Below are 23330 nucleotides of genomic sequence, written 5' to 3' on the forward strand. Positions count from 1 at the left end.
CCACTCAGCCACCACAGTGTTTAATTCCCTGTGGAGATTGTCTCCGGTGCGCCTCTCCTCTCCTGGCTCGCTTAGATAAAACACCCGCCTGTATATTCCACTCCTGGTCTAGAAAATGGGAGGTCACTGTCATGTATGAAGTTGTATTAAGGGAGGTCGAGCAGTCAGTCGTCAGCGCCACATAAAGTGTTTGATTTAGCAGGCGTTTTATTCCAGCGGAGCAATGTTGGTATAGCTTAGTTACCTGGGAGGAAGCTGTCCTGCATTAAAGTTTGTACTCTGGCTCAAGATACTTAATCAGTTTGTAAAAAACGTCGTCGTCGACAATCAACACAGGCTGCATGTCAAGGGCGACCATTTCCGCAGTTAGGTTGGTAATTGCTTCGTTTCTTGGCTTGTCACATTTTCTGGATATAAAATCCTTGATGCTAGCTTGCTGTTGCCCTCCACTGGCACCTGCACTGATGCTAGACTCTGTCCCCAGGCTACTCGGGTGTTTCCACCGCAGGCGGTTTACCATTGAGCCTGTGCTGCTACCCTTAAAAGCTAATTCAGCATTACAGAGTTTACACTTGTCAGTGTTTCCAGTTAAGTTCCTTTCAAAAAACTGCCAAACAGGGCTTCTATTTTTGCTGGATGCCATCAAGCTTGTAAGTGAACTTAAAGTCACGTGATGAAAAAACAACGTGCATGTGGTTAGCGGTTTTTTCTAAACGTTTATGATTGGCTAACCGTGTACACATTTACAAGTCCCACCCCTAATGTGTGTTACTTTTAGCCCAATATGCATTTTATGTAGATTCTGCTTATAGTCAGGTATAGAAATGCGTTTTTCCTTCTTCTTCCAATATGCAGTGTGACATCTCATGGTCATTATGCTTGTGTTTTTCAGTCTGAAGAGCGAAAGATCAATCCTCAGGTGTCCCTCTACCTTCTGTCACAAGTAAGCAATACATACACACACACACACACACACACACACACACACACACACAGGTAACAGAGGCAGAAAATCACCATTAGCCACTACTAAAGCGCTTAAACTATGGATTTGTCAGTCCCTGTGGCCTGTGGATAAAGGAAAAAGATTAGTTTCCTGCGCTGGAACGCACAGTTTCAACTAGGTGTGTTTTGTTAATGCATGCTCTTGCTTTTGCTTTATTCAACTGTGCAATAGTTTGAGCAGTCTTAAATAAGCTTATAATTATTATGTGTATAATGCAATATTTCTGTTTTGAACCCATTTCTTGTTTTTTTTTTTTTTATTTCACCACCTTGTTGATCACCTTGTTTTTGTGTGTGTGTGTATGTGTATGTGTGTGTGTGTACACCAGGTGTTTCTAATCATCCACTATCGGCCGCTGGTGAACACGCTGGCTGATGTCATCCTCAATGGAGACCTGTCTGTGTTCACCTCACAGACGGACACACACAGCACACACAAGAACCCGGTAAGACGCACACACACACACACACACACACACACACACACACACACACACACACACACACACACACACACAGACCTGGCTCATGCAAATGTAGACACATACAGCTGCACAAAAGCACAGCAAAAGACATAAGCAGATTGACACTCACAAGAGCATTTTCTCACACATACACACACACACACACACACACACACACAGACTGCACAGTATAGCGCACACTCATTACTCTGGGAGCGCAGCGCAGTGCAAACAGGAACTCGCACACAAGCACACCTACACAGGCAACATTGTGCATGCATGCGTGCGCACACACACACACAGTGGAGTTCCAGTAGAATGTGTAGGTGGTTGTGTGAGTGCGGGGTCATGGTTTTCTCCATGATCCACCCACATCAAGGTACAAATATGCAAATCACCCACAATGCTCTCCCTTTCTATTTTCCATTTCTCACTTGCTCCCTTTCCTCCTTCCACTTTCCTTCTCATCTGTCAGGGCTTTGGATCAAAATCTGTCACTCTTCCACTTCTCATTTTTTGGATTGTATTTTCTCTTCCTGTATGTGTCTAGTTTTCTTTTTTTATTTGTTGAATATTTCTCTCTCTCCCCCATCTTTTCCCCTTCTCTTCCCCATCTGTTTCCCTTCCTCTCTCATTTTTGACTTCTCTCTGCCTCCTTTCCTCCTATCCGCTTATTCTTTGCCACTCCTTCCCTTTTCCTTTTTATCCATCACTCTCGCCCTGTGTCTCTATCACTCTCTCTCTCTCTTCCTCTCTCTCTCTCTCTCTCTCTGACTCCCCCTCTGTCTCTCTGACCATCTGTTTGTAAAGCCAGGTGGGTGTGCTGAGGTAGTGAGCGTTTCTGAGAACCCCTGTGGTTTTTCTCTATTCTTTGTGTGTGTGTGTGTGTGTGTGTGTGTGTGTGTGAGAGACACTTGTGGCTGTTGTAAGAAACAGCCTACCTTTTCAGTGAATGTGAGTTAGGGCATGATGTATTGACAGCATTGGTCTACCACAAGAGCAGCCAACCAGGCCCAAGCTAGCAGCTACGTCTATTTATTTGTTGATGTTTTCCTCACTGTGTGTGATGGACTTTGAACCTGCTACAAACAGTATTTTTAAACATATCTTTTTCAAATTAATTTTAGACATATCAATATAATAGGCCTTTTACACAGGAGCCTTTTTACATTAAATAGCACGTGAACAACTAGTGTTACTATGACATTATATTGTTTTATTATATTATGCTGTTGTTCATGTTGGATCACTGGAAAGACTCGACTTAAATGGAAAGGAATGGAAACGTTCTATTAGAGTGAATGATGAGGAATATGGTTTCCAAGAAGATGAGTGGAGAAGGTAGATAAGTGACAGAAAGATTTTTTTTTCTTCTCATGTTTTATGTATTCGGAGATGGTTAACTGCACATGTGCTTCTTCAGTCGTACCCTACATGCTCACCCAGTCCCAGTTCACAACCTTTCCAAGAAGCCCTAGTACTCTACCAGTGTCTGCTGATGCCACAGAGATCATCTTACTCTATACTTACGTTGTTTTTTTTTTGTTTTTTTTTTCCCTTTTTGCATGCATTTATTGGTTATTGAGTTTGATCCCCCCACTCACCCACCCACACACACACATCAGATAGAAATGTTGTGGTGTTTTTGTTTGATTTATTGTAGATGAAAAGCACACAGACAAAACATGGGCTCCGTTTCAGTGCAGGTGGTCAGATGGCACTTCCTGTTTGTCTGTGATGTGGCAGGAAATGAGGTCACATGGTGGAACACTGACGAGATGGCTCCCCTAACCCAGATCTCATTCCTGGAAGAAGATCGGTGTGTGCTGTTGTGGGTGTAGGTGCTGTTGCACTCTTCACCTGTTCAGGGCGCCTTTATATTCGCTCTCTCCTTTATTTTTTTTTATTTTTTTTTTATATACACGTACTTACTTGCAAGTGCACCAGTTAGAAATGTTGTGTGTGCATTTGCAGGTGGGTAAGTTTTATTTCATTTTGGTGCATATGCAGATGTTTGTGGTGCCCGTGCACACACGCTCAACCACATATCAAAATAGGGCACTTCTAGGCGAAATGTACAGATGAATACAGCAAACAGTATAGGTGTGGGTATGTCTTTGTGTGTGTGTGTGTGTGTGTGTGTGTGTGTGTGTGTGTGTGTGTGTGTGTGTGTGCGTGCGCGTGCGCGTGCGCACGCGCGTCTATAGGCAGGTTTGTGTCACATGCTTTTTGACCTCCATTAATTTCTCAGCATTGGCTCAGAGTGTGAGTGGTTTACCAGAACTTGGTCTGCAAACAGGTGCAACACACATGCGCACGCGCGCACACACACACACACACACACACACACACACACACCGATACTAGTCTGTGGTTTGTGTCTGATACTGCTGAATCCTGGGTGCACAGACATATCCGTGTGGCTGCAAATCAAGATAGCTTTTCAGGTTATTTTGGAAAAACAAGTGGCAAAGGAAGCAATTTATCTTAATGCTTCACTTTTGCATAAGTGGTTTTAGAGAAAGGCTTGTAAGGGAGAGAGAGAGAATGAGGGATGGAAGAGAAAGAAGAGGGGAGAGAGCAAGGGATGAGTTAAGGACATGGATTTTTAAAAAAAGCATGTATCAAGCGATCAGACAGTTTAATTGAGCAAAGTGATACGTCAGAATAAATGAAAGCCAAAATGGCTACGGTTCATTTGGCATGCTTTTCCCATAATACACAGCTCCTTCCAGCAAGTGTGTGTTGCTGAGAAACTGCTGAGGGTTTCTGCATACCCATTAGACTACACAGTCTACAGTTTCTGATACTGTACCCCGAGTTTGCATGTGTGTGAGTGTGTGTGTGTGAGTGTGTGTGTGAGTGTGTGTGTGAGTGTGTGTGTGAGTGTGTGTGTGTGTGTGTGTGTGTGTGTGTGTATGCATTCAGTGGTTTGTATTAGCATAAGAAATACAGTGAAATAGGTCAGACGAGTTTCGGTGTATGATACCGGGCCCTCTTCCTCTTTGTATCTTGTAACATGGTTGTGTAATGTTATGTAAGTATTGTCAAACAAATGAAGGCAGTTTATTACCACACAAGCTGGTACATCCCAGAATCCTCCAGCTCCCTACTTTGCAAGCCCACTGAACTCTTTTCTTTATTACCTGATGACCATGATGCTTTTCATTACGTCAAGAAGGCAATATCAGTTAGAGTTTGTCTGTATCTTCCTGGTGGTCAGTTGCGCAGCCTTCACTCTACCCTGTTCATGTCTCAGTTCATAATTTCACCGGTGTAAAGTATTGGGCTAAGTAGCATTTTTTTGGCTGGACCACAGCAGCAGGGTCAGCCTTACAAACGCAAACGTCCACCACTAGTGATGCATGGATTGACTCAGACGCCATCCAAATCCATGTGCACGCATAAAGCATCTACCCAAATTAATTATTTTCTCCCATAGGAAAAATTCAATCCACATTTTCATGTTCCTGTAGGCTGTGTTGGTTTTATGTACTATGTAGAGCAGCACAAGCTTTCCAGGTGATTTCTGTATTGTGTGTTATGAGTGCTTTCTTTAACAATATACTTTAAAGATTACAACAGCTGCTTTCAGTAAGTAATTGTAAACATTTCCATGTGCACAGTAATGTCACTGCAGTAAAAACTAAAAACTAAAAAATATAGTTATAACCATGGCAGGAAAAAGGAAACTCTGCAGGGGAAACAGAATTAAATTTTGAGCCTCTGAAATGTTTTTTTAGACAGCTATGCTGGAGAAAGGGATTTATCAGGAAGGTGGCAGGTTCACTCCAAACAGTTTATCTGTATGAACCTGGACTGTATGTGTGAACTTTTGGATGCGCAGAGCACAGAGCATTAATTAACATTACATCTTCACTGTTTCTGTCGGTGTGTCTGGAGATTAAATAATCAGTTACACAGCCTCTCTTTATGGGGAGGCACAGTTACCATGCATTATCCACGCGTGCCCGCGGGTATAGCGTTCCATGCATCTCTAGCTGTCACTGACTGACTGGTTCACTGATTGATGAAGTTACACCATTGATCCGCTGACTGTTGATATAGACATGATATCTCTTACACCACAGAAATACAGTAATGAAAATCTGGTATGTAGTTATAGAAAGTCATGAAAGGGTTTAGTTTCCCCATTGTTTCGCCATTCCCTCTACAAGGAAAGTGAAAAATTCTTCATTAGTATGCTACATATTTACCAGAAGTTTAAGTTTATATGACACAACTGTGCAAGGGCATGTTAGCAATTAACTAACTTAACTTCCAGGTCTTATTGAGGCAGGGTTATATTCATGGCCATAGTCCCAGACCTCAGTAATTGTGTCATATATAAAATAAATAGGCACTATTTAACTGTATACAAAATCAAGGTTTGAAAACCGCTGTCCAGTACAGCTGCTGTTCACGTAGCTGATGCCAAACGAGCTGCTTTTTTAAACATAGTCGCAATCTCGCCATATACTAGGTTTTGACCTAGTCTTGTTTCCATGCAGTTTCAGAACTAGTATAAGTACAGATCATGCTTCATCTCTTGTTTCTGCTTGGCGAACTGTAATATTGTCTTTGTGACTTGATCCTGTTGTTGTCAGTGACACAGTGTCACTATAGAGTGATGTGGCATAGCTGACATGTTGCCCAGTTATTATTGGCATGCATCACACCGACCTTAACCAACATTTTTAATCTAGTCAAAAGCGATACGGCCTGGCAAGGTCTGGCACATTTTAAAATGCAGAATATGTACAAGCCCAGATTTAAGGCTTTTTGGTTGGTGCGGTTTCTCCGGATGTTACAGTTCATGTATGTGTGTACATGCATATTCAGTATGTGTCTGTGCTTTTGCTTGCATGTCTTCCAGTAAAGAGCTGCAGTGATATTTGTGTTCTAGGAAAAGGACATGTGGTTAAGACACTTCTAAGTAGCCAGTCTCTTGAGTATGTTTACCTCAGAATATCCGTACCTGATACAATCCTTTCTTGCTATCCTTCTTCCAGCTCTCCTCATCCAATATGTTGCCTCTTTTCACTCCCCTCTCACACCTTGCAGCAACTGATAATGTAATTGACGCAAAACAGTGACTATAAAAATATCATAAAATAACCTCTAATTGAGTCAAAAATGCAATAAAATTCAATATTGTAATGTAATTTACCTGATAATGTGACGCATTATTACATTTACCTCCGATCATTTCATGAATTATTTGGTTGAAGATTTTATTGTACTTATTTTTCAGGTATTTTATTACATTACGTACAATCACACTGTATGATCAGCAGCTTTGGCCCCTGTGCATCACAAGCTCATTGCTCGTGGTGGATGGGGGGACAAAGTGAAGGGGGACTGAAGCTAAAGAACAAAACATCACTTATTCATTCTGCTGCATAAAAGGGTGGGGAAAAAATACAACGGTTAGAAATCTGAGCTTGAAGATGATGTCGTTTTTTTTTGTTTTTTGCTTTTTGTTTTTTTCTGCCAAAATTCAGAGGTAACGGACTGGTCTGTCATTTCCCACAGATATGAGAACTGAGAACATAGGCTACAAAACATACAAACAGGCCACTCGCTTTTACTGTAAGGTGACGTGTTGACTTCTCAGCACAGCATTTATGAAGTACCAGCTGTTTCCTTCCTGTGCGTGCGTGTGTGTGTGTGTGTGCGCTAGAGGGAGCGTGTATGCTGAAAGAAAAGATAAGATGAGATAAGACAGATTTTATTGATCACTAATCAGATTTGTGTTTGTTTGTGTGTGTGTGTGTGTGTGTGTGTGTGTGTGTGTGTGTGTGTGTGTTTGTCAAGTAGTGGCCTTGTCAATTGATCTTGCCTGGCTTGTGTGTCTTACTGGCCTTTAATCAAAATAATATAGCAAGAGAGTGTTATTGTAATGCCGTGTGTGTGTGTGTGTGTGTTGTATGGGGAAAAAAGAGAGAGAGAAAGGTAGAGTATGCTAGCGTTTGTGTATTTCAGTAAGTGTGTTTTTGTGTATGTATGTCTGCACATGTGTATTCGGTGTGTGTCTGTGCTTTTGCTTGCAGATCTTCCAGTAAAGAGCTGCGGTGTTATTTGTGTTCTGGGAAAAGGACTTTGAGTTAAATCTCTTCTAAGTAGTCAATCTCTTGAGTGTGTTTACCTCAGAATATCAGTACCTGATAAAATCCCATCTTGCTATCCTCCTTTCAGTTCTACGCAAACCTCTCACCTTGCAGTTACTGGTAATGTAATTTCTGCAAAAAATGACTATAAAAATATAATAGAATAACCTCTAATTGAGTTAAAAATGAATGCAGTAAAATCTGATTTTGTAATATATTTTACCTGATAATGTGGTGCATTATCACATTTACCACCAATAGTTCCATGAATTGTTTTGGACCTAAGATTTGATTGTATTTTCTGGAATTTTTATTACATTACATACAGTCACACTGTATTATCAGCAGTTTCACCCTTAGCTCATTCTCTCACCTCATCTCCTGAACTTCATCACTTCTTCTGCCTCACTCAGCCCACATGCATAGTTCGTGCTATTTTGCTTGATGAGCACACACTCTGAAATGAATGAAACCATTTACAAAATATATCAGGGACTTGGATGAAATTGTGCAGTGATGTCTAAAAAAGTCACTAAGAAGCTTTTTTTTTTTTTTTTTTTCTTTTGTTAACTGGGCGTCTTTAATGGAGTGAAATGCTGCTAATATTAGTTTCATCAAGCAGTGTAAGTGAAGTTGATATATTTAACTAATGGGTTGAAGCCTTACTTCTCCTTTTAATTGTTGCAGTCTGCATGCTGCCCTTATGTCTATAACCTCAAAACAAGATGCTGATATAGCAGTTCAGCTTGCAGAATTCATTTGGTCTCGGCATTAAAACATTTATGAAACTGGGTATTGGTTGTGTCAAGGTATAAATGAAATATTGGTTATCATGACAAAGCTGCCAGGCATTAGTCTCTCACTTTATTTGTCTCTGTGTTTCCCCCCTCCTGTGCCCACTTTGTGTTTCTCCCCTTCTCTTTCCCTGCCGACCTGCCTCTCTCACCCTCTTCCCCCGTCTGACCCCGACTTTCAGGCCAGTGCGGGAGGTGTACGCCGATTCACCAAACCCCCAGAATCCCTGGAGCGTTCTCTGGAGCTTTCTCGCCACCGGGGGCGCAAGCGAACCCAGAAGCGGCCCAACTACAAGAACCTGGGCGAGGAGGAGGAGGAGGACAGGGCCGGGGGAGGAGGAGGAGGAGGAGGAGGAGGGGGTGGAGTGGGAGGAGAGGAGGGCTGGGAGGATGACGGAGGCCGAGAAAGGGAGAAGGGAAAAGGTACAGAGGGAGGAGGAGGAGGAGGTGGGAGTTCTAAGGGAAGCAGAGCGAGTGGGGAGACGGCGGAAGGTGAGTGTGTGTGTCACTGGACACAGGAGTACAGGCCTGTGTGTGAGTGTGTCTTCACTGCCATCGATCAGACTCAGTCTCCCATGATGCACTCAGCAGCCACCACAGCTGCAGCCCTTCTCTCCAAACTGACAACAGAGAGACTATAACAATTAACAAGAGGAAAAAGTAAAATGATAACACCTCAGCTTCTGCTAACGTGGAAAATGATTACTTATAGCTGTGCTCCGTTCAGTTGCTATAAATTGTGTTTTACATTTTTGTCATTCATCTAACATTTTTTTTTTTTTTTTATCTAGTGAATGAATGAGAAGACAGGGTCCTGTGTCTTGCTCAGGGACAGTTTAACAGAGCACAGCTGTTGAAAGAGACACACGTTGACATAATCAAACTCATCATCTTTTGAAAATGGGATAGTCTCTTCAGGCTGTGATCAGAGGCAGCACATTTGGACTGTCAAATTGTTCCCAACATGGAATCGCAAAATTTGTTCCATGGCACAAATGTTGTTTCAGATATCTTCCAAAACAAAAAACTATACTTTTTACTCACCAAGGCTTATACTTTATGCTGTGCTTTCCACAGACTCAAGAAACACAATTACCACATTCAGTAAATTGCAACACTGATGAAGCAGAAACATGTTCAACTTGAAGCACCAGAAACATGCCATGTCAAAAACATAAGGCGCATTGGTTGAAGCAGGCAAAAGCTGCCATGGCCAAACCATTGAAAACGATTGATAGCAGGGTGCACAGCCGCATCCGAAAGGCACATCCTATGTGATCATGGCCTTAACCAGTAGACCACCCAGCCAATGTAAATGATCCACCAATATGCGAACTCAGGGAAGTAATATAATAACAGTTACATTGGACTAAGTGACAGCATCTCCATTGGTACAGAAAGAAAAATCAATGGGCTAATCAGTAAAATTAGTTTGCTAATTGCCAAAACAATCAGGAGTAGTTGAGGCCATGCACGATTTCTGAAATGCAGCAGAGCAAGGAGTGCAGTGTGAACAAACAAGATAAAGAATAATGTGATGATGAAACATGATACAGAAAGAAACATGAAAGGGCTAAAAGAAAAACAGAAGGTTATAATTGTTTATAATGTTAGATTATGTATAAGATTATTATATATATAAGTATAAAGCCCTCTCTGGCCGGTTTTGAGACAAGGTCTCCCTCTTGTCTTCCCCTGTTTGGCACCTTGTCACTTCCCTGTGGTTACCATGACTACTATTTATCACAACCACAACAGTTTCCATGGCAGCCAGCAGTCCATTTCCACAGTGATACACCATCCACCCTGTGCTCCTCACCTCTCCGCCTGTCTCTGACTCTCCTTTGTGAATGTGTGTATGTGTTTTAAGTCTGTATGTGAGCTCATCACTGACCTAAAGTGATTCCTTCTCTCCTTGGACCAGTTAGACTGTATGTACAAAGTAATCTTGCAGAAGCCAGCTGTTCCACCTCCTGTCCTTAGATACATCAAGGAAACTGAGTTGGAAAGCCTTAAAAGTGATTTAAAAGATCTAGTTTTCATCACTGGCTGCAATTTTATCGTTAAACATTTGAAAGTTTCTGCTAAGTTTCTTGAAATCTTCATCATCGTCTTCATCTGTCACTTGATTCATCCATCTGTTCATCACACAGAGTATTTAGAACACGATCACGTTTTGATGAATTTTGTGGGAATGATGCTTTTTAACACAGCATTTCAGCATTTACAAAATGAGACTGATGTACCCAAGTGTAACACTGCAATTACAGGTCAGAACAAAACAATATATTGGTTATTAATTGAGTCTAGAGGATTGATATCATTTGTAGTGGATTTGTATGGACAAAAGTGTGAACAGTTATTGCAGGCTGCTGAGGAGTAAATAGTGACAGCATCTAGTGTTTGAGGAACAAAAAATGACACACTTATCATAATAAAAAAAAAAAACGTCCATGTTGTGTTGTGGCAAACAGGAGAAGAGGGAAACACTTTAGACTGTAGATTCATTATCACTGGTGATGGGAGTCCATTTTTCTTTCCACATCTGCGTAGTGTGTTTCTGTAGGGTGTGCGTGATGTGAATGTGAATAACTTGTTTCAAAAGATATGCCCTCACCCACATGTTTGCATTTTATGTAGTCTAAGCGACTGAGTGTGTGCATGTGTGCTTGTGTGCGTGCACAGAGATAGAGATGGTGGTGATGGAGAAGTGTAAAGTGTCAGAGCTGACGGAACAGAACATCACTGATGAGGAGAAGACAGCTGCAGCCACCCGCACACATACTCAGAGGAGCAGGTACATACACACATATGCACACACCCAGAAGCAGACAGATAAGCACTTACAGAGAATAACCCCATAAAGTACCATAAAGTACTAACCACACAAGGCAAGAATGGTGTAGCGGTGGAAAAAATGCATAAAAGGAAAGAGATTAGTCTCTCACTGAATACCCCTTTCCAAGCCACTTGTCTTGTGATTTATAGACCTACGGCTGTAGTATTAAGGGTCTACATGTGTATAAGTATATGTATATAACTATAAAGCTTTATAATGAATGTCATTCCAAGCCATTCTCACATTAGACACATTGTAAACACAAAAAAGAAGAAGGCCTACTCACAAATAGAAGTATCAAATGATTGCCCTTAAAAATAGAAATGAAAATAAAATACCGTAATTGTCGGACTATTGAGCGCACCTGAATATAAGCCGCACCAACTAAATTTACAAAGAAAAAAGAATTTGTACATATATAGGCCGCACCTCTTTATAAGCCGCAGGTGTCCACGTTGTAACATGAGATATTTACACAGAAAGATTTTTTTTTTTACATTTTTACTTAAATAAATGCTTTTTTCCGAGCAGCACCTGTAACACGGCAGTACAGCGACAGTAAAACGGCAGTAACACGGCTGGTTTAAAAAAAAAAAAATAACCAGCCTACCAGCCGTAGGCCGTTTGCCTACCAGAAAAGTCACTGATCGCTATCTTCATCTTCCTCCTGCACACTAAAACCACTGAAGTCGTCTTCTTCAGTGTCGGAACTGAACAGCCTCAGAATGACTTCGTCACACACTTTATCAGTCCCTCTTTCATTGTTGCTCTCAATGTCACTTTCGTCTCGAGGCGAATTTGTGCTTGTGCTGTCCTCTTCATCACGCAACTTAAAAGCTGCAACATATGCATTTCTTCGTGTGTTTTCCATGATGAGGGTGTGTGCATCTATGTTGTGCATGATGCGCACAATGACTGTTCAAAACACAAGCAAACTAGCGTCTTCCTCGGCGCATTATCTCTTCCACCTGTCTGTCTTGCTCTTGCGCTTCCTGCTAGAGCGCCCCCTGGAGGCCGTTAGCCCGTAAAAATCTATAGATTAGCCGCATTGTTGTTGAAGCCGCAGGGGTCAAAGCGTGTGGAAAAAAGTAGCGGCTTATAGTCCGGAAATTACGGTAGTGCTGACTTCAGTCCTTGTCTGAACAAGACTGGGTTTGTATCCTGAGCATTTGTCAGTAGACGACCACTAAACACAAAGGGCCTGTTGCAAAACTTGGGTAACATTAGGCATAACAACAGGATTGGACAAGACACGGAAATACCATGCTAAATCTCTCTATCTCCCTCTTCCTCTCTCTCTCTCATCATCCTCTTCCTCCCCAGGCCGTTTCTAGACATGGTGTACAGTGCTCTGGACTGCAACAGTGAGGACTACCATGCCCTGTTTGTCCTCTGCCTGCTCTATGCTGTCTCACACAGCAAAGGTAACTCTGACTCACATCTGTACACAGCGAGGCTGACTGTACACACATACAGTATATGTGGGTGTAGCATTGTTCGGGTCACAGGGCTTTTATTTTCACAGCAGCAGTCAGACACTTAAAAGCTTATACATTTACACACATTTACAGTCCTCCAACCCTGATATTCTCTGCACCACTACAGCACAGAGGTGTTTAATTAGAAAAACAATCAACAATCCTGAACAGAAATGTTTGCTGTCAGGGCTCACTGTCAGTCCCCTTCTTTGCAGGCTTTGCTACCATGGAAACCAGCAGTGGTATCCTATCTCATTAGGGACCGATGTACACCTGGCATCCCAGGTGAATGCAGCCGATTAGCTGAGCGGGTAGAAAACCACTGAGGATTCTCAGGAACACAATACACCAATTTCAGCAGTTATTTGGACATGAACAGAAGGTGAACACAGGTGTTACTAATGACATTAATGAAGATTTTGCTCCATTTAGGTCTAACAGAGCCAGGCTTCTGCTGTTGTTCATGATGGTTCACTGGAAAGACAATTAAATGGAAAATATCCTTAATTAATGTCATTAATAACACCTGTGTTTACCAAGCTATTTAAAAAATATGGCTGTCATGAAAGACATCGATTGAGGGGCATTCAATTGGTATTACACCCTCTGGCAGCCTTATTGGAAGTCCCCATCTTGGGCAACATTTGATCTGAAGAACTAGCTGCATTTATAAACACAAAAACTGACTCTCTCAACAGAACTGAATAGAGATTGTTAGTTTCTTTTTCTGGTTTTGGCTGATAACTCATTTCCACACTGATACCTCTTATTGATGATGTGTGTTAGCTAGTTTGTTAGCTTGCTATTGCTACACATTTCAGTTATACACCAGCTAACATAGTGTATTTAGTGGAAGCTAGTTAGTGTAAATGCTTGTAGTAGGCAACGAACGTTCCAACCTAAACACAGGAACACTGTTTGAAAACGGGGAATGGTGATATTACAGGGTGTTTCTTTTGTATTTTTGCTATTCGGCGGCCAGCTAGCCAAAAGGGAATCCAGCGACATCACTGAGATATTCTCAGCCACAGTGGTGTTTAACCCTTTACGATTCCAGCCCCTTCTTAGACCCAATGTAGTGAGGGGACAGGAGATCTTAAGGGGCAAATAAAAGGTCAACACTAGATGCCACATAAAAGTGGTAAAAATCATCTGAAAACTTGGACCTCAGGGTCTAAGTTTGATTTGAGGTGCAGCTCATACTGTGTATCAGGATATTGTTGTCATAAATCTGCGATAAACATTTTGTTTAGGCTAGGCATCTATTTATTTTTGTATTCATTTAGGGTGTATAAGGGATAGAACATTATGATGGGAATATATGAGGCAATTCCCATGCTTAATTATAAGTCATAAGTTGTTGCAGCATGTCTTTGGTTGCCACCATTTGTAAAACAGATTTGGTTCAAAATATCTCCATTTCTGGACACCTCAGAATTAATAAAAATGGTGTAAAAAAAAAAAAAATCCCTCCAAAATACCACATTAACGCCAGTCATTTTATATAATGATGGCAAGTAGCAAAAATGGTCTCACTAAAATGAAATGGCTACTACAGGGGCTAACATCATCACACATGAATCAGATGTGTCTCATTGAATCTACAAAAGTCTCAGCTTTCCAGTCAGACCCAGATTATCCAACTCCAAGACTGTTTAAATACGCACACAATACAACATTTTACAACAGGCCAAAAGAACACATTTGCATTTGCACATCTGCATGCAAAATCCTGGGTTAGAGTTAGGGTTGCCCCAGACTGCCTGGGATTAGCATAGGGTGGGCATGTCTGCAAAGTGGAGACCTGTGGATGCCCTTCGAACTCATTTTCATTCAGACAGCTTGAGGTCAGAGGTCAGCATAGGTCAAGGTCCTGCTAGTCTTTCCCTTGCCAAAATTTAGCTGAAGTTTTCAGTGATAACGGGGAATGGTTACAATACCCCAATTGACTCGGGGTATAGTCAGCTAACTTGCCACTGGATACAAAAACGACATTCATTTTACACAACAAACGTTACGGTGTGATTCGCCTGGTGCTAACCATCTACGTTAGTTAGCTAAAGCTAGCTAACGACCGTTAGCTAACGTTCTCTAAATTACATACCTTCGATGTTGTGCAAATAGCTGGAGATGTATAACTTAAAACCCTTTTCTCGTTTGCTTTTGGGGGCAGGGGAAGTGGCAGCAACGTTTCGGTGGACATAGTTTATCGTTAGTCTGGGCAAATCCGTGAGGCACCGGGAGAATATGTAAGCGTTAGGCTTAGCCATTACACAGACCGGAAACTGAAGTGCCGCTATCTGGTGAAACCGGATGTGCGTCACTCGTCTTGTGCACAGAGTCAATACACTTACAATAACCTAGCAAGACACACTTGACATCAATTGATTCCTTACATCGTCAAGTTTCATACGATACCATACCTTCACTCTAGCTTGAGAACCGAAACCTCTACAGCTTCTGATAGACAGTAAGTCAGCAGGCCATTGGAAGGGGTTTATAGGAAAAAGAAGTATTCAGCTATCCAAAAAAAGAAACATACAGTGTCAGGTTTCACTGTCAACACCTAAAAGTGAAAGACCAAGGACTTCTTTGTATACTGCACAATTTGCAGCAGTCTTAAGAGAAAGTGCTGACGCCTTTCTCCCAGTAAGCTCCACTGCGGTATCAGCTGCATTTGGCTAGTTTACCAACAGCAAAACAGCCTTACACCCTAAAGCCACGTTTAAACAGCACCAGAAACATAATGTAAGTCACCAATCCCAAAATGTGTTGCTTTACTAAATGAGACTACTAGCTAGCTGTTCAGGTTTACCAAGCTACAACTTTTTTTTTAAAGTATAGACTCAGACTTTGGCTTTACTGAGTCACAGTAACCTATCTGGAAACAAAATCTGCCAGTGTTCACTTTCATTTACACTGGATTCACCTACACCCACCAATGACCTCCTTTTCTTGCCCAGTTGTTTTATATTTAGTCTTACCAGCAGAAAACATATTCTCGACTGGGTCTCCATGACGACATCTCTGTGCCACCTGTGACCACCAGGGGATTTGTGACACAACTGTAAATTCTCTAATTGAGCTTTCAGCAAATGTGTGTGTGGGTGTGTGTCTGTAGGAATAAACAGTGATCTTTTGGAGCGGCTGCAGCTACCAGTTCCTGACCAGGAGAGAACCTCCTACAGCCTGGTGCTGGTAGAGAGACTTATCAGAGTTATGAGCCAGGCAGCACAGCCAGGTAACACACACATACAAACCTACATGTGCGTGCACACACTCACATAAAAAAAAAAAAAAAAAAAAAACACAGCAATGTAACCTGGTCCTAAGCTGTAATTCCATATTATTTACAGGCCATTTGGCTGGTGACCCCAATTTATTTACCCTTCAAACCCCAAATCTACCCACACTGGTTGGGTAAATGGAGTTAATTTTGGACCCTGCAATGTGCATGTCATGTTGTGAATACAGTTTGGTGCCTTAGTTGCATACACATTATTACCATTGTACACATGGCTTCATAAAATCCTTGGTTTGTTTAGCCAGCTTGGTAACCTATTCCTGCTTCTCTCTTTGTGTGTGTGTTCTTGAGTAGATGGTAAAGTGCGTCTAGCTACCCTGGAGCTAAGCTGCCTTTTACTAAAGCAGTCTGTACTGTCAGGAAACCACTGTATCATCAAAGATGTCCACCTGGCGTGCCTGGAGGTACAGCACACACTCACTGATCTCTCATGCACTCATCAACACAGCATACACACAGAAACACTTGCACACAGGAGCAGGTGCACAAAGAGCAAGAACTGGTACAGCGGTAGAATAAGCTTCAATTTCTACATGAGCAACAATCCATACAACCAGGAGAGTAGAGGTCAAGGGTCAAATGCTCAGCAGCCTGGCTGTTGGTGTAAAAAATAATTTCTGTCCCTAGAACAATCGTGCATGATAGAAAAGTGCTAGCTAACATAATATTTCATAGTTGTACAACATGGTTAGTTACAGGTATAGCTACAAGTATATAGCAATATCATAGGCTCCTATTTTCCTATATGTGTTACCGTCTTCTTCCAGCTGTCAGGGCCCTAATACACGCCATAAAGACTTTGATTTGTGTTATGTCTCACAGTAAGCTGGAGCTGACTTTCAATGAAAAAAAAAAAAAGCTGGGGGCAAATCTAAATGATTTTAAAAAAAATAATATTAAAATGAAATATTAAGAAAATTGCAAGCCTATTATGTTGTGAGTGGAACAACTGATGGCACAGCCCCCCTGAGAGTTTGTAATTCAACCCTAACCTCCTCTGTTGGACTGTTTAATTATTCTAGCAGGTTAGACAGGGTCAGGCTGTGCACTGCAGCCCAGAGACTTTCTCTGAGCAGCAAGCTGCAGAGCTGGGCAACTACTCATTTTTTTTTTTTTTTTTTTTCAGTTGTAATTTTGGCTTCTGACGATTATGGGTACGAGACAATCGAAACAAAACAATTATTGTAGTGCATTTCATTTCACAATGATGTTTTCGTTTTGTTTTGTGTTGTAAATCCACTGCACCCGTTCCTTTGCTGTGGTACACTTTTGCCCCTTCCTAAAAACCCAAACTCACTCCTAGCCAGGCATGTGGCATGTTTATGTTTCAATTTCAAGAAAAACCACTGTTAAACAGACAATTTTGTAAGATATAAATAGATAGATAGATAGATAGATAGATAGATATGATGCCAGCAAACTCTTTTATGCAGTAATATTAATGTACATTTTATTAGTGTTTTTTTTTTTTTTGAAAGCCTTCTTCCAATCTATGTTAAGCTCGGCTTTGTTCCATCATTCCAATGTGACTCATCACAAATGGCAAATTAACTTCTTTTGACCTCTTGAGAAGAGGCAGCTTATTCATCGAACACTGTCATTTCCTCAGAATCTACATTACTGCTGAGTTTCTTAGTAACTACTCCTCAGTGGTTATGACCCAAGAGAGTTTGCCTCAGATACACTGTGGCAGGCATTATGTCCTGGACAAGCCTGACTTCCCTTTTCTCCCTTGCTTACCACTCTGTCCTCACTGAGACTCCTCATCCCCCTGTACTCCTTTTAACCTTTCCATCTCTCTTCCCTCTACCCCTCCTGGACTGCACATTATTCACAATGTGCCTGTCTTCCATCTTTCTTGGAAAGTTTGACTCCTGTTTCCTCTCAGTTGTGTGGAATTCTCCCCACCCTCTGTACTTATTAAACAGGAGGACTTTTTGCCTTACTGATGATGTGACAGGTCTTTTCAAGTTTTAATTGTCGACTAAATCCACTTTCTGATTTTGACTGAAGTTCAATGTAAATTGAAACCCAGCCACGCTTTCCACAATCATTCACCTGGTTTCCACTGTGTGGCCCGAGTCTCACCCACGATTGTCTTAACATCAGCGGGGGATTTTGCCTTGATGATTTCCCCGCACTGTCACGGATTCACATAAATGAAATGACCCTTTGGTTCTGATGTACTATGTTTAAAATGGTAATCTTGGTGATTTTGTCAATACTTCCTCAGTGCTAATATTCTGCAGTTGAACTTGTGGAAACTACAAATGTGATATGTTATTATAGGCAATAAATTGTGCAACCTTAATTGTCTGTTATCATGCTGAGCTGGCAATTCTGTTGGAGAGAGTGATTCTAGTAATTCTGGTCGTCAGCCCTGTGCAGGAAAAATGACTAGTCGTGTTACTAATTATTCTGGAATTGCAGGAAATTAGTCATGCATTTCCAGCTTTCATTGTTAAAGGCTTTCTCATCTAAAACTGCACAGCACAATGTCAAGAGCATTGCACAAAACTTCCCTGGCACTCTGGCAGTTACTATGAACTGATTAATCAGTAAAGCATCCCGTTGTACAAGACAACACAGCAGCTTCAGTTATATCACATCACATCATATACTATCATGTGTCATGCATTGTTTCACATGAAGAGGAGTGAGTCAGACTGTATCTGAACTATTATTAATTTGGTTTCACAGTCAAGGTCACCCTTGTGCCCACATGCTGTAATTTGAGAAGTTTCAAAAATGGATGAACTTGAAATACAGGTCATGATGTATTCTGAAGTTAGGGAGAGAGCTTTATTTATCACCTAACCATTCATTGAAAATGTATCCCAACATGTTTTACCTCTCCTTTGTACATAGACCTGTGGAATTTGAATACATAATTAAAATTACATGAGATGTAATTCGTTCTGTTTTTGTTTTGTTTTTTTATTAGACACCTCATTGGATTTTTAGTTTATTTTGTTAGACATTATTTGCCACTCATTTTGTATACAACATAATTGTTCTTCATGAGCTCATTGTGTGAAAAAGGTTAAGAGGTGTGTGTTAAAGTTAATGTTGCCACCCACCCAGGAGATAAAGTGCATGTGTGTGTCTATGCGTGCATAGGCATGCATCTGTCACATGTCTGGTTTTGCCTATAAGGAATATGGTATATATTTTCTGTTTCTGTTTACAGGGAGCTAGAGAAGAAAGTCTGCATTTGCTACGAAGATTCTACAAGGTGGGTGTTACAAGTAAAACTGCGCACACACACAAACACTCGCATACCCCTAACTTAGAAAAATAATTGCCTGTTTTGTACCCAAAATATACACAAGACAAATGTAATCACAGTCAGTGTTTTTTTTTTTCTTCTTCTTCTGCTTGAAGTGCTATACGGAGCAGTCAGAAAAAATGTGAGAAAATGAAAAAAAGAAAATGAGAGAGGAAAAAAAAAGAAAGTTCAGTGAGCCAGAGTTGTGTTTAGAGAGGCAAGCTGTTACACCCTCACACTGTTAGATTGCCAAGTGGTCGTTGTGAAGTGCAGTGCAAAAACATCATGGCAGTGACTGCATTGTACCCAAAGAACAGAAAAAACAAGAATGTCATGGATTGCCAGTTTAAACATCAGCTACAGTGAGAGGCAGTCAGGCAGTCTTAATAAAATAAATCATTTTGGGAAAGCTAAGAGAAAGATGAAGAGACAATGTAGACAAGTTCAAACTCTGAACAGTATCATACCACAAGACTAAAGCACACCCTTCCTGATTTAATATCAACATCTGTTTTGACAGGGATCCAGTAATTGCAATTGATTGCCGAAATGTTGCCAGCCACCTAGGAGATGACATTTCTGTTTCTGCGTGTGTGTGTGTCTGTGTTAGAGTGTAACTGGGAATTGATTATAATTTGCCTGAAACTTTGAGAACTGAATTGCGAGTTTTCCAGAAATGCCTATTCCTGTTGGCACAAACACAGCGACAACATTGTAGCAATTGTTGTGTACCATGTTCCCTGAGCAGCCTGATAACACGAATTGATGCCATTGACATGAAATGCTTTCTCTTTCTCTTTGAGCGACATTGGAGATCAGGTCAGGTGTCAATTACGAGGACGAGGCAAACGGTTCCAGGAAACCACGCTGTAATTATATAAGTGATCAAGGCCAAGAGAGGCAGAATTGTGTTGTGGAAAATGCGAATACAGCCTGTATGCTGTGACAAACAGGAAATCTTCTGGAGGCTTTCCAAAGCAAATCATGTATTAGATTTAAAAAAAAAAAAAAAAACTAAATGACGACAACAGTTATTCACTATTGTTCGTCAGTGCAGTAAACAGGAACAAATGCCCAGAATCCTACTTGACTCAGGGCACTTGCACAAGCACTCCATTTTAAGATGAATGTTAGAGTATAATGTGGAAGACAATCCCGATTTCTTGTTTGGATTACCCAACATCATATTGTTGACGTTATCAACATCTAGGAATTCCCCTTGAACACATGAATGGTGATGCTGTAGAATGTAGATGAGCAAGTTGTATACACACACTGCCAATAAAAACCACACTAGTGATTTTGCATATTTAAGGTACTATTTAGAAAATGTGTAATTGCAACATTTCTGCTATTTTTTTCCTAAAGCAAGATTTTACATTTTACAACTAGAGAATTTTCCTTTTAACCAGCCATTGGTTTCCATTCATTCCACTGCGATATGAAAATGAACTTTCAGGGACTTCAGACTTTCTTCACACCAGTATTTCATCACTGTAATGAAGTCGTCCACATTAGTATTCCTAAAAGCAGCAGCACTGTTGTGTTTTAATGACTTGAAATTGGCCAGAAAATAGTCCCTGGAGAAAGGCATGCTTTACATAATTATCAGCTCTGTGGTTTATGAATGACAATAACTTTATTAGCTGCAATAGCAGAACTTTATAAGGTGGGTGTTCATATTTAAAAATCTTTGGATGTGAAATCTTTAGTACCCCCACATGATCGGAAAAATGGGTTGTTGTACTGTAAAATGTGGGTAAATTGTTGTTAATGGGCAAACCATCGCTGGAGTGGACCTTCAACACCATGTTGGACTTATTATTTTAGTTTGGAATACTGCTGTCATTGTGCCCGTGAACAAGACATGGAGCTGTTAAGTGGCCAGCAGTGGAAGAATGTGTGGAAAGAATATAATAAAAAACTAGCAACTATTTCAATAAATAATGAAAATAGTTGGACTGGATTGTGCAAAAGTGGGTCAAATTCAGTCTAAGGAAGGTGGTTCTAATATTTTACAAAGGCCTTTAGATGTTTTGACCTTTTTTTTATTTTGTTTGTTTTTTGTTTTTCCCATTTCATTTCATTTTCATGTATTCTGGAACACGACAGTTTTGAGCCTTGCTGTTTCACTGCGGCTGAATCCTCTCTCTTCTTTACTCATTCTATCTGGTCTCGAATTGGTTATTAATTATATGATGTCATCACAGGGTGAGGAGATCTTTCTGGACATGTTTGAAGATGAATACAGGAGCATGACGGTTAGTTGGCTATCATTTCACATTACATGTGTGCATTGCTTTTGTTCCTCTGAAAAAAGTAAATGAACCACCATCACGTAAATGAACTTGTGTTTTTTTAATGTGTATGTGTATGTTTGTATTTATGTGTGGGTGTGTGTGGGTGTGTTTGTGTTGCAGAGTAAGCCACTGAATGTGGAGTACCTAATGATGGATGCTTCCATACTGCTGCCGCCTACTGGCACCCCACTAACTGGCATTGATTTCGTCAAGAGACTGCCCTGTGGGGATGTGGAGAAGACACGCAGGGTGGGCACACAAACACACACACACACACACACACACACTCACACAACTCAAGAACACATTGATTTCTGCCCTGTTCTGACTAAACTCCAAAAAACATGGCCATCAAATAAAGCAGACTGTGGAATCGCCACAGTTATACACATAACATTTAGTGAAAAAGATTCAGTTCAGTGAATTGAATTTTTTGAGTCATTTGGATTGTAAGGCAGTGTGACATGAAATTGGCCATGCTGAATATGCCTCTCTCTATTTAATCCAGTACATCGGTATGTCTACTTTTGTGTGACAAATCATGAAAAATGTGTACATTTTCAAATGCGTGTGAAATCGCTGTATAAAACATGAAGCAGGTGCACCTCCTCACATAAAGCTGTTCTGGTCTGAGGCTCTGCCAGAAACTATAAAGTGGCTTCCAGCAAAACCATGAAAGACACTGGAATGATGGCATGCCAAAAACAAAATTATTAAAGCTGTCATGAAAGCTAGTATGTCAGAATACATGAGTCTGATGTTTGTAATGGGAATATGTTATTACTGAGGGACATACATTTTTTGGGAGGTGTAGCCAATCCATCCCTGTATCTTTTAATGGATTTGTAGGAACTGTCAGATTACAGTTTCAGAGAGTTGGGTCAGATGAATGGACTCTGAATCTGAGGGGAGCTCTCAAACCTGCCCCGTTTGGTGTGTTTTAATTGAATCATGGTGCGTTTACTCTGTTAGTTTGGTTCATTTAGAGATTGGAACACACATTCAACTTGGGTTTGCACCAGAAAAGTGAGCCATTGTCCACAAGACAAGTCAGTGCTAAGAGAACCGCATCACGCTTTGCTACAAGGGAAAACGTAATCCAACCTTAATATAGGAAGTGAACCAAAACCGAGTATTGCAGGCTGAAAGCAGATGTTGACACCTGCAGCTTTTTTAACCAAACAGTGCCACTAGTGCTGCCAAAATGAATTGTAAAGAAGGAGAGTAATGACGAGGTCGAGGTGATGCTAATATAGAAATATGGGCTGTTCATAACTTTTAATAATTGCTTGTGGCAACAGAGGAAAATACCAGGGCTGGGCCGATATTTTTATCTCCTTTCCTACTGTCACAATACTTGGGTGTCGATTCTACAGTATTCTAGTTTGTGGATGTAAAGTTCCATAAAGCTGTGATTATCTTAAAGGTCACAATAGGTTTATACATTGATGTCAAATTACAGAAAAAGGTCTCCCTACAATGAAATGACTCAGCTTTCCAATCAAACCCAGTTTATGTAACTCCAAGACTGTTGAGGCTCCAGTGTGCAGAAATACACCATTTTACAACAGGCTAAAAGAACACGCATTTGTACTGTGTGCAGCAAGGTTTTTGCCCCAACCTGCATGAGATCAGCATGAGGAAGGCATGTCTGCAAAGGGGAGACCTGTGGGTGCCCATAGAACCCATTGTCATTCAGATATCTTGAGGTCAGGCTTCTTCAGGCTAACTTTGTATATTTAGCTACCTTGCCGACAACCTAGCATGA

General features: G+C 41.0%; 1 protein-coding gene across 5 annotated transcripts in view; it reads left to right on the forward strand.

Annotated features, from left to right (window-relative positions):
- clec16a (C-type lectin domain containing 16A) overlaps positions 1 to 23330 on the forward strand; it is a 70310-nt gene that overhangs the window by 17848 nt on the left and 29132 nt on the right. For 4 of the 5 annotated variants that reach the window (XR_003928572.1, XM_030056943.1, XM_030056939.1 and 1 more), the window contains 10 exons: positions 893 to 943; positions 1335 to 1451; positions 8556 to 8865; positions 11059 to 11170; positions 12536 to 12636; positions 15812 to 15931; positions 16289 to 16398; positions 19185 to 19229; positions 21473 to 21523; positions 21683 to 21811. Coding sequence is in view for 4 of the 5 variants with exons in the window: in XM_030056943.1 (XP_029912803.1) it covers positions 893 to 943; positions 1335 to 1451; positions 8556 to 8865; positions 11059 to 11170; positions 12536 to 12636; positions 15812 to 15931; positions 16289 to 16398; positions 19185 to 19229; positions 21473 to 21523; positions 21683 to 21811 (1146 nt within the window). In the remaining variant the exon portion in view is untranslated. The remainder of the gene's footprint in view (positions 1 to 892; positions 944 to 1334; positions 1452 to 8555; positions 8866 to 11058; positions 11171 to 12535; positions 12637 to 15811; positions 15932 to 16288; positions 16399 to 19184; positions 19230 to 21472; positions 21524 to 21682; positions 21812 to 23330) is intronic. The other variant, XM_030056941.1, reaches the window with a different exon arrangement.

Source organism: Myripristis murdjan, chromosome 8 (genome assembly GCF_902150065.1).
Source record: "Myripristis murdjan chromosome 8, fMyrMur1.1, whole genome shotgun sequence".
In the NCBI taxonomy this organism is placed as follows: domain Eukaryota; kingdom Metazoa; phylum Chordata; class Actinopteri; order Holocentriformes; family Holocentridae; genus Myripristis; species Myripristis murdjan.